Source organism: Leptinotarsa decemlineata, unplaced genomic scaffold, assembly GCF_025532065.1.
Source record: "Leptinotarsa decemlineata unplaced genomic scaffold, Ldec_3_MD MMD2_tig00026328_RagTag_RagTag, whole genome shotgun sequence".
Classification (NCBI taxonomy): Eukaryota; Metazoa; Arthropoda; class Insecta; order Coleoptera; family Chrysomelidae; genus Leptinotarsa; species Leptinotarsa decemlineata.
The window spans coordinates 37,769,675-37,788,212 of record NW_027412688.1 but is presented as its reverse complement, the minus strand read 5'-3'; the positions used below and the strand labels follow the sequence as shown (position 1 = coordinate 37,788,212).

The window sequence follows — 18,538 nt, the reverse complement described above, 5'->3', positions numbered from 1 at the left end:
AAAATAAACCCAAATAAAGGATCTCAGAGTTTCATTTGCATGCATGATACGACAGTCTCCTGGAATATCTTGATAATGATCAGTATAGAGTCACAGGTCAGTGGTTGCATTTGTTCCAGTGTTGTGTCCGTTGCGGAGTGAAACTCCGCGCGCGACCTTTCTTGTACCTATTCTTATTTCAAGTTGCGGAGTGAAAATCCGCGCGCGACCTTTCTTGTACCTATTTTTACTTGAAGTGAGATTTCAGTAATTGCTGTCATCAAAGGTAAGTCTATAATATTTGATTTCTGAAATGTGTTCAATTCATCCAAAAATTTTAGATGTGCTCCTGGGAACAAGAACAAAGGCATTTGGAAAAACTCATGTCAGAGTGTTTGATGGATAATGATACGCCTGATGCTGATTTTGAAGATGACGTTTCAGACGAGGATAATGTCGAAACACAAGAGGATATTCTTGAGACACAAAATATCGATAGTGACACAGAACAAGAAATTTCAGACCTAGAAGATTAAAATGATGAAACTCCAATTCGGGGACCAACATCCACAGTAAAAGACAATACAACCATTTGGTCTAAATTTCCAATACCCAGACATGGACGAACTAGGAGACAGAACCTGATAAAACATCTTCCTGGTGTGAATTTTGAATATAATTGTGGAGTACACAAATCAACAAATACAAGAAAAACGTGTTCATTATCAACGAAAAAGAGATGCTAAAGATACCGATTTATTGGAAACCAAGGCGTTCCTCGGTCTTGTATATTTATGCAGAGATCTAAAGTCTAGTCGCCTGAATCTTGAGGAATTGTGGGATAAAAATGGTACAGGAGTAGAGCTATTTCGACTTACGATGTCTAAACAAAGATTTTGTTTCCTCTTGCAACATATAAGGTTTGATGATTCAACTACACGTGACGCACGAAAGAAATACGACAAGCTTGCTCCCATTCGAGAAATATTTGATAACTTCGTCAATAATTGTTAAACTGCTTACTCTCCGTTTGAATACGTAACCATTGACGAAAAACTCGAGGCATTTCGCGGGCGGTGTAGTTTCCGTCAATATATACCCAGCAAACCTGCTAGATATGGCATAAAAATGTTTGCGTTAGCCGATTCAAAAACATTTTATACGACCAATTTGGAAGTGTATGTTGGCCGGCAACCTGAGGGACCTTTTGCAGTGAGTAATTCGCCGAAAGATGTTGTTCAAAAACTTTGTGAACCAATAAGAGGAACAGGCAGAAATGTTACAGTTGACAATTGGTTACCAGTGAGGTGCTTCTTGAAAATTTGCAGAAAAATTTCAACTTAACTCTTCTGGGTACCATAAGAAAAAACAATATTTGTCGTGATTGTTCTGATCTTGGAAATGAGAGTGAATGAAATTATGTTTTCTATACTATCCCAAGATCCTGAGTTTCATTTTGTTTATTACAAGTATTATTCTTATTTTTTAATAGAAATACATTATGAATTAAAGTTCGATTGCTGTTCAGTGTTGTTTTTTATTGCAAAAATGAATTAATTACTCCAAATTCTTATAGCGGACGGCCAGTCCGCTCGCGACCTTTCTTGTCTGAAAACTAGATGCTACCGCCGAAAGGTTAACGAGGTTGATGAATCATTCATGTGTTTTGCAATGCTTGCCAAGAAGCATATGTTGCTGTAACTTTCTCAAATGTAAATCTACACAAAGCTGTGTGTATTCGGCAAGAAAAAGAATCGCGCCTTTGAAAAAATTAACCATTCGTCGAATGGAATTACGTGCAAGTATTATAGGAGCGCGGTTATTGAAGTCCGTTATCTCACTTTTCAGTTTTTTAATACTAAATCACAAACGAGGTAATTGTTTCCTTTAGGTTCGAAAATACATGCATCACTTGAATGATAACGTAATATGATACATTATCATCGACTCTATTTTATGCACTTGCAAATTATATTTGAACTGATAGCATTTGAAGAACATGTTTTTCAACGAAAACATGTTTATCAATTTTGTTTAAAGGTCAACAGCTATAGAAAAAAAAGCAATTTTTCTGAATTTGTTAAGGAGCCTATATTCCGCTTCAAATATTGCTTCTCAGGTTGATGAAATTGAACATAAATCCAAATAGATGGAATAGATGGACACTTGAATAAACTTTTTTCTCTCCATATACAAGTCCTTATTATTGACCCACTTTCGATGTCTGCACAAGCCAGCATAAAAACGCCTCTCATGTTGCTTTCCAAAATGATAGCGGGAAATTTTCATTTTTCTGGATAACTCTTCATAAAAAAACGCCAGAACTTTTTTTGAGGCTACAGAATTATTATTCAGATTATACTTTCGATGGGTTGAAATTTATGCGATTATACTTTTTCATTGGGTAATTTGATTAGATAATTCAAAAATATATGATCCCTATTTTAGTGCAAAGTATGAATTATCTCCACATCTTAAACTGATTCTCGAGCACGAGATCTGACAGTTATATCTGAATATTCAAATGGAACATGACTGAAAATTTACATGAAATTCCTAACGAGGATAAACACTTCGCTTTATTAAATAAAAAACTCAAAATGTGAAGAACAAATTTTAATTCTAAGAATAGGAACGTTCACGACTGGAGATAACTGTGTTGAAGCCATTTTCAGTTCTTCTGGCAGTGGTTTGCAAGTTTCAATGCCTGATGTTTAGTCTACTACTGCGGTAGATATTATCAAAGGCGATCAGATAACCGTGGCAAAGTAACAGTGCTTGCTTTACTCCAGTTCCCATCTCAGGAAACGTAGCACTGGTTTTAAACTCTGACTGGATGGAACCTGCGTGCAAAAGTACTGAAGACCTCACGGCTGTTGCCACTAGAATTTAGTTCATATTGAGTGATAAACTTGTGATCTCGACTGAGATATCATTATTCCAGTAGGTCTGGGTTGGCCACTCTCTCTAATTTGATATCTTTCTTAAAAAAGAGAACCGGATTGTAGTATAAATCTCTTCAGATTTTTCTTGAAACAAAGTGGTGGCAGGGATATCAATTCAGTGGGTATAAACGTGCAACGTTATAAGAAAAAGATCCTCGAAAAAGAAAAGTTTTACGTTTGGGTGCAGTCAAAAGATGTTTGAATCTCAAATCAAGATCATGTATATCGGTTCTAAAGGACAGTTTCCTGAATATTTAGACAGGTTTTCCAATAGATATGACCTTATGGAATGAACTAGCAGATTGCAGTGTGCGCCTAGCATCCATGTTCTACCACCCGAGTTTTTCCAAGTACTGAGACACATGCTCACGTCTCCTTACGCCGGTGACGAGTCTTATGCACAAATTCTGCAGTTTTTGAAGTCTCTGTCTATCAAATTTCAAGAATCCTTGGGCCCTATTCTCAAAGGGAGAACGAGATTGTCGTACGAGTAAATTTTTCGAGGATTATTATCGAGTACTATTTCAAAATGGTATTCTCAAGTACCCGTAGATACAACAAAGTCGGTCGACGAGATTTGTCCACAGACCATATACCCTAGATGGTTCACGTAGGTTACTTCACCTTGAATCCCTTTTTTAGTACCGATACAAATCTTAAGATGGCACTGTAAATTTGTTCTTTGGTTTTATGTCACGGACCCACATATATTCTTGTGGTTTGTGATGTATGTCAAAAATAAGAAGAAGAAGAACATGTGCATAATATATAAAAAATGGTCATGTGACTCATGTATTGGTCTGTGGTGTTGTTGCCTGAGAAATTATTGCCACTATTTCTATTTCAATGCTCTCTGTAATGCACTCGAGTAATCATCATTCGATTCTAAAAATCATTCGATTATACTCATCACTAATTCAGGTAGAGTACGTTCAGGTACTGTACAGGTAGTCCACCTCATGTTCCCACCAATTTTCTACCTACCTTTAAGCTCAGGTAGAAGCATTTATAAGATACCTGGTGAGCAGATACCTTCATTCATTGGTAACTTGCCGATTCAAGAATATATAGCAGGACAGATTTAGCAGGACAGATTTAGCAGGACCAGAGACAATGGCATTTTATGGAGAGAAAAATTATAGGCGAAGAAACCTTCCATTTCCATCTCCAGGTAAGCATTAAAAATAAGAGAGAGTAAATTCTTTGTTATGGTTAGTGAGTTGTAAGTAAGTCGCTAAGATCAGTCTGTAACAGTTGTTAGTGTGGCACAAGTTATTGTTCTCTGACTGACATACGTCAAGAGGTGGACTTAATTAACCTTCTCTCAAAAACCAAATAAAACAACAGCCACGACACAAGCCTAGCTTAGGTGACTACAGCTTGTCTAATACATGGTTCTATGATAGGATTATTAATGACAATTTGAATTGTCAATCGCAGGGAAATCAAATCATGTAACTGAATGATTGAATGACATGAATAAGATTACTTACTTACAGCAATTGCAGAACATTTAGTAAAGATCGTGTATAAAATAGCATCTCAGTGACGTAACACTTGTGTTACGCTACTAATTAATATAAAGTCACAGTTGTGTACAAAAAGATAAGGAAACAATTTAGTGGCAATGTATCTATCGGTGTTCTAATATTTTGATGAATTCAAAGTAATTTTCGAAGATACATTTTTTTTGATTCTATAAAGAAGGTTTTATTATTTTTTATACGTTTTGTCTCTAGGGCTAGATTATTACAAATTTCAGGTAGGGTGTTAGTTACGAAGCGATGACAAATATTTTTATTGAACTTTGGACTGGGTAGCAATTCGTTCTTTGTACTTCTAGTAACATAAACTGTGGAAACATATGAACAAGAAATGTTTTGTTTTTGAATGCAAACATACATAAACTATGAAAGTATAATGTTCGAATAAATGGGATTAGATCTTAGATCTAGCAGATACGGTCTTTTTTTTATTTAAGATTATTTTCAAAATATAGTTCTGTATTACGTTCCGTTTCTGCAGCGAACTCTCTCCCACACTAGAACACCATAACGAAAAAGTGATTCAGCTAGAGATTTGTAAATTAATATGACTACATACTTCAATAGAAACTTTCGTAGCTGGTAAAATTTGTATTAGCATATTATCATAATATAATAGCATAATGATAAGCTACTCTTTTTCTCCTTATTCAACGACTCTGTTTCAGATTCTGAAAGCCGTGAGTTTGGGGACTATCAGCTGGTACAGCATGAGGTGCTCTTTTCCACAGACGATCAGTATGAGGTGCTTGAATTTCTTGGCCGAGGTACCTTCGGCCAAGTGGTTAAGTGTCGGAATAAACGCACCAAAGAACTTGTTGCCATCAAGATATTGCAGAAAGACCCTTGGTGCGCCAGACAGGTGAGTTTATTTGTCATTTAGTACTAGAGAAAAATAGAATGGTTAATGGTTAGGTTAGTACAACAGAACTATAGTTATGTGATTGTTTAAGAACAGTGGTCCTGTGGCCCGCGACAGCCAATGATTACCTAATTGTTTTTACTATTGCTGTGATGAGTTGAAGAAGAAAACACAGAATGATAATTACTTGGTTTTATTTACTTGCAAGGTAAAACTTAACGACAGAAATGGTGACAAAGAAAACTTAGCTTAAGTATCTAAGTTTAAGCATATTAATAACTAACAAATAATTGAAATGAATCACAGTGAAACAAAAACACTAATGAGATTTATGAAATTGTGATTTTCCACCGACAATACTTTGTAGTTGTGAATCAATTTTACTTTTATCAATTATCAAAAGAGATTTAAGAAGCTCTTCGGTTAATTGAGATCTGTAAACATTCTTTGTGTACTTCATCTTGGAAAACGTTTTCTCACACAAGTAAGTAGTACCAAAAACAGAATACAACCCACGAGCAAATTTATGCAAATTATCAAATTGTTCCGGTGGAAGACTCTTATAAAATTCCAACAAAGATGAATTTTGATATTTGTTCTTAAGCATATCACTGCACCGTAAATCAATAATTTCCATTTAGACTTCCGGAGCCAGGGGTTCAATGTCAGAATCAAAAGGATTTTGAAAAAGCTTGATTTCATTCGCGATGGCATCAAAATCTGAAAAACGAGTATCAAAATTTATCTTCAAAGCACTCAAAGTTTCGATTGCAAAATTGACGGGAAATTCAGTCTCTGTAGTGTGGCTGAATATTTCACATGTTTCAAAATGTGTGAAACATTATTACGTAATTGCGATTGAAATAGTATTATTTTCTGCCTAAAGGAATTAATATTGGTGTATAAATCAGGGAGAAGCTGATTTTCTCCTTGCAATCTCAAATTTGGTTCGTTCATATGATTTGTCAAATCGACATAGAAGGCTAACTTCCACATCCATTCACTATTTTCTAAATCGGCAAAAGGGTGCTGCTTCTCATTAAAAAAAATTTCGATCTCTGCTCGAAGTTCAAAAAAGCTCTTAAGGACGTTTCCGCAACTAAGCCAGCGTACGACAGTATGATATGGTGAATCATTTTCACCAATCTGTTGAATGAACTCAGAGAATTGTCGGTGATTCAGCCTAGTGAATCTGATGAAGTTAACAACTGATATGACTGGTTTTAGAACTTCAGACATATCCAAACATTTTCCGCACAAGGACTGCGATTGCTGCGATTTGAGTCCGCGTTTCAAAGATTCAAATTTTTCCTTCCGCAAACTTCCTGTATACTTGGAGTAACTTTGAAGATGTTTCGATTCATAGTGTCGTTTAATGTTATAGTCTTTGAGCATAGCTATGGTTTCATTACAAACTAAACATAGCGCCTTATTACTGGCGCATTTTTCTTGGAACGTTCTGAATTCACTGTCGATTTTTCGCTTCTTTTCCATACTAACAAATCACACATAAAAACGATAGGTCAAATCAAAATACTTTCATTGACGGGTGTTACTTTATTTCACAATAGACAGTTTCGCTTCCTTCGCTTTTCCTACGCAGACTAACTTGCAGTTGCGCCGCTAGCCTTTTTATATGCAATTATTACTGCCATCTCGAGGTGATCGGAATACACTACCTAGAACCAGAACTTTCTCGAACCAACGCGGTAATTCCAAATATTTAATTATGCCACCTAGCGGGTAGCTGAAAAAGATAGTACATAGTACCACCACTTGCCACTAGATGTCGTTAAGTGTCACAATACACAATAATAATTGAAATGCAAAAAAAGCGTACGTTTGCTTAGGTCACGCACTTTGCAACTATCCTAATCTAGAAATATAGTTGAGGCAGAAATTGGCCCTTGGAACACACTGGAAAAATCATTATGGCCCGAAGGCTTCAAAGTTTGGAGACCCCTGGTCTAGGACATAGTATACCTCTATACCTCTAGATATCGCGAAAAAAAAGTGAATAAGAATACGTAATACTGTATTTTTGGTAAAAAATTGACAATTAAATTAATAACATAAATGACTCACAATGATTATTTTTGTTTTTTCGAAAAGTTTTGAAATGTTTAAATTTTAAGGGTCAAATCGAAGTCAACATCCTGTTCCGACTGTGCCAAGAAAATGCGGACGAATTCAATTTCCTCACGTTGTACGACAGTTTTCAACACAAAAATCATCTCTGCCTCGTGTTCGAGATGCTTGAACAGAACCTTCACGACTTTGTCGAAGATAACGACTTCAATCCGATGCCGCTTAAATACATCAGGCCGATAATACAACAGATTCTGACTGCGTTGCTCAAACTCAAGGTAAGTGTACATTCCAATTCCTATTAAGTTTGTAGTGTCACATCAACAGCGATGAAATTATAATCATTCTCGCTTTTTTGGATAAGCAACCTTCCACAATCTGAAAAATAAAAGATGAATCAATGGAGAAACTGCTGAAGTGTGACATAAAGGGCAAACTGACTAGTTCACCTCGGAAAGTTACTGCGTAATATGAACCACTGCAAGGCCCAATTAGCCAGTAACTTGTATTCATTAATTTTGTCCTGAACCTGACACTGAGTTTTATTTTTTAAATCTTCAAACGTAGATTTTTCTGTAACACTTTAAACTTACCGTGGTTCTCTTGGTATACGAGATGAAACCTGTTATTTCACTAACCTTCTACTATATTCTTCCAGGACTTAGGGCTGATTCACACCGACGTGAAGCCAGAGAATATAATGTTCGTAGATCCCGTTCGGCAACCGTACCGCATCAAAATTGTTGACTTCGGTAGCGCTTGTTACGCCAACAAAGCGGAATGCGACACATTTATACAGTCTATCTACTACAGGGCGCCTGAAATCATTCTGGGCCTGCCTTTTCGTGAAGCGATCGACATGTGGTCGCTCGGTTGTATCGCTGCAGAACTATTTTTGGGCTGTCCACTGTATCCTGGATCATCTGAATACGACCAGATCCGTTACATCAGTCACACCCAAGGTTTACCGACAGAGGACATGCTAAATCACGCTTATAAAACCACGGCGTTCTTCTACCGCGACAGGAATAACATTCATCCATTCTGGAGGTTGAAAACTCCAGAAGAGCATGATGCCGAATCAGAGATGAAGTCGGAGGAAACTAGAATGTACATTTTCAGTTGCCTGGACGACATTGAACAGCTTATTGTTCCTAGCGATCCGGAAGGGGACCAGCTCTTGGCAGAAAAGGCCGACAGAAAAGAGTTTATTGATCTGCTGAAGAGGATGCTGGCGATGAACCAGGTATATATTGTCCCATTTCAAGAAAATATACAATTTGTTATGTAAATTATGTTTCAACCTTGTTCAATTTCAGGAGAGAAGGATAACTCCGGGAGAGGCTCTCAACCATCAGTTTGTCCGGCTGACACACCTGATTGAGTACGGGCACTGCAGTAATGCCAAGGCTAGCGTACAAATGATGGAGGTAAGTCTTGGAGTGGTATTTCTTATAATAAGTTCTTTGTATAACCAGTGTTCTTCGCAGGTGTGCCGCAGAAATTCACACCATCAACAGACCCAGAAAGCACCATATTTGGTCGCTACTTTGGTACCGAGCCGGAACAGTAAAGTGACGTCAGCAGTCAGCAAGCAACTGACGAACTAAGTACGAAGCCCTGTATTATGTTGTATTTTTAATGAGTAAAGCAAGTCTTATCTTTTCGTGAGAGTATTTTTTTGACATCTTGATATTTTTATCCTCCAATTCTATTAGCATGTGCATTAATTTGTTGCAGAATGTTGTTGAATGTTTATTCGTCAACTATTCTTCTTTCCTAAGTGTCAAATCTATAATGACAGAACTGTTGAACACCAGTATGGTACCAACAGTAGAGCTGATCCTGCTGGTTATCAAGGTATGGGTTGGTCGCCAGCAAATCACGTGACTGACGTTCAACTGTAATAAGTTGGATATATTATATTTTTCGTTGAATTTTAGATACCAAAACATGTGTTTTCGTATAAAAAGAAAACCTTATCATCTTTCAGAAATAACCTTAGGGCCAACAGAGCAAAGCCATTTAAAGGAAAAGTCGTTAAAATTAACTGCTTGGTGCTAAGAAATCAGATATTTTGAAACATTCAACCTCATCATTCATTTCATTATCTTTCGTTAAGAGTCGAAAATATGTTACCCATTCTGTATGCCCCATTTAGAATAAAAGTCAAAAAGCAATTAAACGTATAATAAATATCAAAATTCATGTTCCGAGGGGTTAGAGTGTCAGCCTTAATTTTAACAACATGATGAAATTAATGTCTGGTATAGTCTACATACCTCTATTCAAGACAGCAAAAATATCAAAATAACCCTCGCAGTGACATCTATATATCAGTAGCAGACTAGACGTGAATTCTTGCGGACTTATTCGTCGGACCATGAGGTGGCGATAAGAGTGCCAGTCTTAGAAACAATATCAGACTTTCCGATTGGTTAGAATTTTCTGAGATAACATCAATTACATCCCTTAACAAAGTTAAGGTGGTGAGGTTTTTTGAAAAGATTTAAGTCACTGGTGCGCGGAGATTTGGTGAATCCAGTTGAATTTCCTACAGTAGCTGGAAATCCTAGAGGAAATTTTGAGTGAATTGAAATAGTGAGATATTTCAAGTCACTGTTTAGAAAAGTGATACTAATTGGGTTTTGGAAGTATTCGCGGGTTCATTAGATGAAGAGATTTTTCGAGTTCCTGGTAAGAGTTTTGTATCTTTTAGGTCGGAAACTTTTCAAACCACCCTGGTATCTCATTTTGCTCTGGTCCCACCAATATCACTCTCCGTAACTCTGGGTGGATCCAGTTTCATTATCTTCGGACACAAATAAAAAGTTATCAGAATTATATAACGAACCAATGTATGTATTTTTGAAACTGGTCGTCCCAGAAATTTGTTTCTATTTACAACCGCTGTTTGCCAGATTAGCGAGATTTCAGAAAAATGATATCTCTATTATTGTAACACAAGCGCACCCATTAAAAATATCAATGAATAACAGAAGAACAGCTCTGTTTACTTCAATCAAATCATCCAATCCATCTCTGTCGCGAGGAGGGTAAACATCCGAACGATCGCGTGGAAACATAGAAGCTACCTACGCCCAATATCAACTTACATGCTTGGAGAATCCCATCTAGAGGGTTGTGACAGAGAAAAGGATTGACAGTCGTTGGCGTTGAAGAAATCTGGTGAGATGACGGCCAAGTTTGAGAACGAAAACGATGTCCTCGATTACTTAAGGAACGTTTGCTTCGAGTCTACCGGGGCTTCGGAGAAGCAAGAAAAGATGTGTCCTACTTATTTCGATGGGTATCTCTGCTGGCCAGCTACCAAAGCTGGGGAGACTGCGATACAGCCTTGCTCCGGAGAGCTGCTCAAATCGACAGATGGGGTAAGTTCAGTGACAATATTTTATTCTTGAATGTACGGTGTAGCCCAAAATTAAGTCGCATAAACACGGGGTTTGTTAGGTATGTACAGTGGTTTCGTCACGTACAATGTTGTAGTGTAAAAATACAGAGTGTCTCAAAAAATGTACAAGTTTCGACGACATAGTCCTTGCTCCCTCTTAAGTTTTGAACGGGGCAAGATATCAAAGTCAGACAAAATTTCTATGAAGAGAAATCAATTTTGGTACATTTTGATAAAAAATTCAATGGTGTGTCATCATTCGCCGCAGAGAGGGGTTAGGTTAGGTCCAGAGTGAGTGAGTCTATTTGACCCTCCACCGCAACCCGCAAGGGTTTATTGTTGCTCACACTTATTTACACTCGACCAAATAAACCCAGCGTCTTAACGAAGCCGATAATTTTATATGGTGAGTTGTCTTTCAGGTCAGATCAAGAATACGGCTCTGCCGAACTCAAAAAACATGGTTCGGTCCCCAGCGGGGCAATCACAAAGTATATGCTCTGCATCGCTAAAGATGATTTTTTGATGAAAATCAAGATCAGTTGTCATGTTTCATGGTCATTCATTCCATTTACATTCAGTTCCTGGGTCAGTCGAATTTTGTATGGGTACAGGCTCAAGTCACCACGCAAAATTCACAAAGTTGCGGTTTGCAGAAGGCCGAGTTCTTGCGATCGACGCGAACTCGACTGTTTTGGGTTCTCCTGCACACTCTCACAGACAACGGCGATATTTTCGGCAGACATTGCTTTTCGACGACGTACGGGTGTTGGTCGATCCTTTATTCAACCTGTAGACTCAAATTCATTAACAACATTGTAAATAGTCCTCTCAGTAGGATGATTAGGGCGAAGCGCGCGGTACGTTGCCCGAAAAGAACACCCATTTTGATAGGACAATTTTATTATTTGCAAAATAGACTGAATAAATGACAACCTAATTTGACAGATGTAGCTTCAACAAAATGGCCGTTGTCGATTGTCCAAGTTCGAAAGTCCCTGTTGGAAGGTGCTATAGTTATCTCAGGTTACACAAAGTTTGTAAAGTGTAGGCGACAAAAATTCAACCAAAGTAATTGCCAAAGATTTAGAAGTGTTTTGTTATCGACTCCATACACACCGTGTTGTGGTACCTTGACAGCTGTCACTTTTGATTCCGAGGATTTGATTCCTTTCATTTGAATTCTCAAAATTGGTTCTCGTCAGATCTTTGGAGGAAACCAACAACTCGGGTGTAAATCCAAAAAGTCAGCGGAACTGGGTGTGATTACATGCCTTGATTTTTTTTCGGACAGAACGCAAACTGCCGGGGTTAATGATTACTATTCTCATACCAACATCGGGTGTTCCACAAGGAGCACACTTCGGGCCACAGTTGTTCAACCTTTAAATTAATTATTTGATTCGTTGCTTTCATGAAAATGAAGTTTCGCTTTTTACTGGCTATTTGAAATGTTTTTAAATAATTTGAACTGAGGCCTAAACATTTTGGATCTTCAAATGGATATAGATTGCCTATCAAACTGATGTACGCAAAACGGTATGTGTTTGAACGCATCTAATTATATCTAATTATATATTTGAAAAATATATCACAACATGTTCCAACAAAGGTTCCTAAATTTTTCAAAAGTTGGCAACAGTTTCCGAATCTCTGATGGTTGAATTTTTAGGGCTCAGCTTCTATACAATGTACCCAGAACGGAACATGGATGGCCCGCGAGGATTCTGATCTGCCTTTCACGAATTTTTCTGGATGCGGTAGCTTTTTTACAGTGTCTGCCACAGAGGGAGCCATCCCACAAATCAATTCTCTCTACATGGAATGGGTTCCACGCATCAAACTCACTTCCTGTGTTGGGTATACCATATCTGTGACTTCACTGGTGATCTCCATATATATTTTTTTCACCATAAAGTAAGTGAATTGACGGAATAATCGAATATACAGTTTTTGTTGGTAAATAAATATTTTCTCGATACAAACCGTAAAAACAAACCAACTACAATTTTGAAAGAGATGTAGAGCCATAAGCAACAAAAAGTTTATATTATAAATTGAAATTCCTCATTTTTATCAATAAAACATTTAGAGCTAGCGATTTTTACAAAAGTTTCCGCTGTTCTTTCGTACTTGGTGAGCTTAGAAGAATGTACTAATTATTATTACTTCTAGACGCCTACGTTGTTCGAGGAATACCCTCCACATCAACCTATTCTTCTCCTTCATTATGCGATCATTCATGTCGATAATGAAAGATGTTTTTTTTGTCAAAGGCACCGCTTTAGCTTGCGACACAGTTTTTGATAAAGGGGGAAATGCAAGTTTTCCAAAGAACGTCATATATGTAAGTACTGGTGATCACATTGGCTTTGCACAGGTGCAAAGCCAGTTCATAGCTTATACATTCAACAAATTCAGGTATTTTCATTATAGTTATCCTGTCATAGTTATTATAGAATGTTTTTAATGTACATCAGCTTTTTCCCTCGACTTTGTCTTTGCAAACTGCAGAGTATAGGCTAATTTACCCGCGTAGACCGATCCCGTGGGGTTATCGGGATGAAAAGCAACCTATAACCAAGCAAAAGGCATCTAGCTTATACAACTGCTTTTTTACTCTTTTTATAGCCATCGTAACTTATTAATTTGATCTATGATTGAAGATGATTGACAATGTTTCATGATGAATTTTATTAGTTCGGACTTCCATTGTCTACTATATAAAATGATTTGAAATCCCTAAAAGAGCCAATACAAATTATAAAGAATAGATGAAAGTAACAATTATATTAAGCAAAAAAACTATGAAGTAACACTACAGTAAAATAAAATACAAGTGAAAAATAGAACAATTAAACAAAATATAAAAAAATTAAAGGATTCCAAACCGAGTTACTTCACAACGTTTCGATTGATGACTATCATCACCCGAAGGTGATTGTGGATACCAGGTTAGGTTATGTTAGGTTAGGACCAAAGTGGGTTAGGTCCACATAGAAGTATGTGTTTCATTTTAAGACAGAACAAATATATTTCATCTGGCGACGAGTTTTCTTTGCTTTTTCAAAAAGTACATGCGAACCGCTTGTGTGAACAATAAGCCAAATAAATAAAAATGGCCACAGGAGTTGATATTGGACTCAACTTGGTGTTTAATCCAAAAATATCCGAGTGGAGTGTGTTTGTCAAACGACTTGAACAATATTTCATCGCAAGAAATATTACTAAAAATACAATAAAACGAGCAGTTTTGCTATATAGCCTCGCGGAGGAGGCATACCAATACTGGTTGATTTGTCATTGCCAAACAAACCAGAACAAAGTTCATATGAAGACATAGTTAAACATCTGGACATAAAATATGTCAATACCAGTGAAAATATAGCTGATTTTTTGAGTAGATTGCCAATGAACGAAATAGATTCAGAACGGCAGTCTGATGATATGATCGATGAAGTCGTTGATATTAATTTCATTTCTTCAAATTCCGAAATTCCAATAAACGTGAATAATGTTCGGAATGAGACACTAGTCGATCCAGTTCTCTCGAAAGTTTTGAAATATTTGAAAACAGATTGGCCAAATGAAATTGATCGTGAGTTGAAACCCTATTTTAATAAGCGCTTGGATCTGAGCATTGAAGAGGACATCATAATATGGGGTCACAGGGTTGTTATTCCATCTTTACTACAGGCATTCATTACAAGAGAATTACACAATGCACATTTGGGAATAGTTAAAACGAAACTTCTAGCTCGATCACATGTTTGGTGGCCATCGTTGAATTGTGAAATTGAAAATATCTGTCGTAATTGTGATAAATGCCAGAAAATTCAGTTGAACCCTCCAAAAGTGCCCTTACAAGGTTGGAGTGTGCCTGATGGGGAGTTTGTCCCTCCACCTGAGACGGATTCTGCGTACGCCGCTCAACAATTTGGTGCAAGGCGGTTTCATAAGGTACCTCGCTCTCGAGGAGACGACTTAGTCGTTTCATGGCTGCACCACTAAACTTTTTTTTTAGGTTCAGTTATTAGATCAGGGGTTGAAGGGTTGAGAAGCTCTCGCTCAAGATCTTAATTTACAAGGAGGTCAGTTGGAGTCTTAAGCTCGACATTCATCTCCTCTGTAGACTCGCTCCTGATCTAAATTTATAGGGAGGTAGTTGGAGTCGTAAACCCGACATTCATCTCCTCTGTAGACTCAGCGTCAGAAAGAATTTTTGAGTTTACTCTGTCCATAAAAGTCCCACGAGTAGCTAGGGAAAGAAGGTCAATCACGGCTGAGCCCCGCACCGTGACACGAGGGTGTCCGGTATTTCGAAGGTCCGTAGAGACAGCTGATAGGCTCAGGATTAAGCCAACATTGGTGTGCCATTCAGTTAAGGAATAACAGAACCACAAGAGATTCTTTCATTCCCGTATCCAGCGGGGCTACGTGGAAGCAGGCATTCGATGGCCGGTTTGCCCAACCCCCACATCCCAAACCAATGCATTTGCCAAAAACAGCATGCAGTGAAAGATGAACAAAGACAACCAACCTGCCAACTAACAATCGAAACGTCGTGAAACAACTTGGTTTAGAATCTCTCAATATTTTTATTTTTCGCTGAGATATTACAATTTGAAGTAGATCCGTGAAAACAGTACAAAAACTGTCTTTGAAATTTGATTAAAAATGTTTACGTTACTGTAGTTTTTATTGAGTAATATATGAAAATCAACGCAATGAAAACTATTGAAATCAGTTACGTGACTATGCCGAAATGCTATCAGAAAACGGTTGTTGCTCTCTACTGCTTCATAATTAGCCAAAAAAAAATTGAAACTTGCTTAAATTTAATTTTTTTTACTACAATTCATCATGAAAGTAGTCAGTTGATATTTTCCTTGAGTTCGATGCCTGAATTGTTTAGAACAATCAAAATATTACAACTCTGTGATTCCCCCGAACATAACGTATCATTTTAATGAATAATAATTTATCAATCGTTTTTTTTTAGTCATGGGTGTGCAAGGCTATTGTGAGCTTGCGTTTTTACTTCATAATCGTCAACTTCATGTTCATGTTGATGGAAGGAATGTACCTGCACAATCTGATGTTTCTAAAACTATTCTCCGATAACCACAGCGTTGCCATCTATTGCCTGATGGGATGGGGTAAGAAAATGAGTTGGTATGATTTTCGAGGAGACCACCGCCGCAAGATGGCGTTAGAGTTGATGAAAAACGAGAAAATACATTAGACTTTTGCTAATACATAATTGGGAATATTTTTTTCATATACTCGGGAGTAAAAGACGATCAAAAATTTTCAAATTCACCGGTGAGGGAATTAACCACACAGTGTGCATGAACTTACTTGACTATGGAATATTGTGGGGATACATGTCATTAAAGTGTCTCAAATTCCAATGCCAGTTGACATCACTTCAATAAATTAACGGCTCTTTTATCTCCTGTTATCACCAACTCATACATAACACTTGATTTTTTTCTGCGAATTGTACCAGTTTCTTTCCAGGTCTGCCAATACTCTTTCTCATTCCATGGATTATTTTGAGAGCTATTTTTGATAACGTACGCTGCTGGACAGAGAAAAGTAACTTATATATAGATTTGTTAGTTGCTTTGCCGATAGGTATTACTATTGTGGTAGGTATAACTGTGAAAAGCGTTTCAAAATCATGTTCCAGACTGTTTACAGATGAATTTTATACTTTTTCTCATTATTGTGAGAGTGTTGACTGTGAAGCTGAATAATGTTTGTATCCAACAAAGAAAATATAAGTATCGGTGAGCTAGTTAGACAATGAGCTGCGAAAAATGTCAGGCAATTGATAAAAATGTATTTTTCAGGAAACTGTTGAAAGCAACTCTGATTCTGATTCCCTTATTTGGAGTTCCCTACGTGTTTACACTATCCATGTCTTTATTCGTCAAAAGAGAGAGGGATCCGGTTTTGATGATATTTTTTTTGTTTGTTGATCAATCTTTTGCTGCGTTTCAGGTGAGAAAATCTTCGATAGTTTTGTGATTGTTTTCAATTTTTCTCAGATATGGGAAAGAGAAGTTTAGGCGTTTCTACTTCTTTCCTGAAAAATAATCTTCCCTATGAATATGCTTCTTTCAATTTCAAATATGATTGATTTTTTGAGTATGCCCTTTGGACTTGAAAACGCACCTATGACAATCCAGTTGTTAAGTCCGTCAAGGGATTGGGAATTTTAATATTCAATTTTCATGCGTTGAGGACACATTTGAAGAAAGCACAATAGTTTTTGAAATTCTAACATTTTTGAACTCAACAAATGTTAAGTGGACGAATATAAAACTTCTCTTACATATTTTCAATAGATAAATCATATTACGGTTTTCAAAATCAATTATCATTGACTGCATTCAAAGTATCACTTCATGATATTTCAGGGTTTTTTTGCTGCTCTTCTATATTGCCTTTTGAACAGCGAGGTGCAGGTCGAGATCCTGCGCAAATACAGCTCCTTGAAAGACAGACACGACAAGGAGTTCAGAAGAAGTCGAACCATTTCTAACACTCAGCAGTTTTCCATGCCAGCTGATGATTTCCCTGACAACTCCGAAACGTTGCACGAGCTAACTTCGGGTAAGAAGATCAACCCCGAAGGAATTGAACTCAACAAGGATCGGCAGGGTTATTTTTGATGATACGATGTGATATTTTCGAGTTTTGTCAACGCAATGTTTGTTTTGTAACTTGGGATTGAAAGTTCGTAGGCTAACATTAAAAAAAATAATTTCATCATTCAATATAGTCGCCTTCGAAGGTAATACAATTTTTATAGTAATTTGTCTTCAACCTCAAAATAGGTTTCAGTTTCGTCGACTACCTATTAATCAGGCGCTAAATTTCTTTTCAGCGAGCATTCTCGTGAGGTCTGAGACTAGAAAAAAGTCGCCGGGGGTTAGATCTGGAGAATACGGTGGATGCATAAGAAATTCGAAGCACAATTTGTGTAATTTTGCCATCGTTTTCATTGATTTGTGACAGGGTGCCTCCTCCTGATGAAAGAACAATTTTTTTCTCAAATGTTGTCATTTTACCGCGATTTCATCGTTCAAACGCTTCAATGATGATTTTTTCCTTTTAAAAACTCATATGGATTTCATTCCAGTTGCCTAATCTGTGAGTTAGCCTATGAACTTCTTATCTCACCTAATATGGTATATAATAGTTGGCTTGCTTATTTTGTATACTGAGGTGAATAAAACAATGCAGACGTCACCCTCTATATTCAAACAAAGATAATAATACTGCGATGTACAGAAAACCTAAACTTGCCTTCTCTGAATGAATCATTGTTTATATTGAAACGTACATGATTATTTTCTCTCAGGCTTACCTATCATTTAAAAAACTGGATCCAATGAGGCATTCATTAGATTATAGTCTCCTTACGCTCTATATTTCGAAGTATGCTTTCAGATATTTATTAAATTCTCAATTAGAATACCAGATAATTTTTATAGTTCACAGTATTTTCAATAAACTATCAAATAATTTGAAAATGTATGTGTCCTACGTTCAAAACAGAAAAGTGAAGTTGACAAGTGTAGTGAAATGTATTTACTAAATTACAAATTTTTTCAATATGCAGGCCAGACGAATCAAAATTCACCAACAATGGTGGATTTAACAGAAATATCCATTATAGGTGGAATAATACAAA

The 18,538-nt window shown here is 36.9% G+C and overlaps 2 protein-coding genes across 2 annotated transcripts; both read left to right on the top strand.

Annotated features, from left to right (window-relative positions):
- The first annotated feature begins 3,746 nt into the window (after positions 1 to 3,746).
- LOC111514337 (homeodomain-interacting protein kinase 1) lies at positions 3,747 to 9,084 on the top strand. The gene is made up of 6 exons (XM_074182775.1): positions 3,747 to 4,095; positions 5,137 to 5,330; positions 7,466 to 7,696; positions 8,077 to 8,664; positions 8,738 to 8,848; positions 8,909 to 9,084. Exons 1-6 carry the CDS (start codon positions 4,038 to 4,040, stop codon positions 9,026 to 9,028), a joined length of 1,302 nt encoding a protein of 433 aa, XP_074038876.1. The 5' UTR covers positions 3,747 to 4,037; the 3' UTR covers positions 9,029 to 9,084.
- Positions 9,085 to 10,313: 1,229 nt separating this feature from the next.
- On the top strand, positions 10,314 to 18,093 carry LOC111514338 (parathyroid hormone/parathyroid hormone-related peptide receptor). The gene is made up of 8 exons (XM_023170576.2): positions 10,314 to 10,810; positions 12,503 to 12,747; positions 13,006 to 13,177; positions 15,833 to 15,989; positions 16,354 to 16,484; positions 16,537 to 16,625; positions 16,689 to 16,839; positions 17,259 to 18,093. The coding sequence occupies exons 1-8, from the start codon at positions 10,613 to 10,615 to the stop codon at positions 17,511 to 17,513; spliced, it is 1,398 nt and encodes a 465-aa protein (XP_023026344.1). The 5' UTR covers positions 10,314 to 10,612; the 3' UTR covers positions 17,514 to 18,093.
- The last annotated feature ends 445 nt before the right edge of the window (positions 18,094 to 18,538 follow it).

Coding starts and splice junctions, on each gene's coding strand:
- LOC111514337 (XM_074182775.1), top strand. CDS start 4,038: ATGGCATTTTATGGAGAGAAAAATTATAGGCGAAGAAACCTTCCATTT. Junction 7,697..8,076: donor CTGCGTTGCTCAAACTCAAG/GTAAGTGTACAT, acceptor ATATTCTTCCAG/GACTTAGGGCTGATTCACAC. Junction 8,849..8,908: donor CTAGCGTACAAATGATGGAG/GTAAGTCTTGGA, acceptor TGTTCTTCGCAG/GTGTGCCGCAGAAATTCACA.
- LOC111514338 (XM_023170576.2), top strand. CDS start 10,613: ATGACGGCCAAGTTTGAGAACGAAAACGATGTCCTCGATTACTTAAGG. Junction 12,748..13,005: donor TATATTTTTTTCACCATAAA/GTAAGTGAATTG, acceptor TATTACTTCTAG/ACGCCTACGTTGTTCGAGGA. Junction 16,626..16,688: donor CAAAGAAAATATAAGTATCG/GTGAGCTAGTTA, acceptor TGTATTTTTCAG/GAAACTGTTGAAAGCAACTC.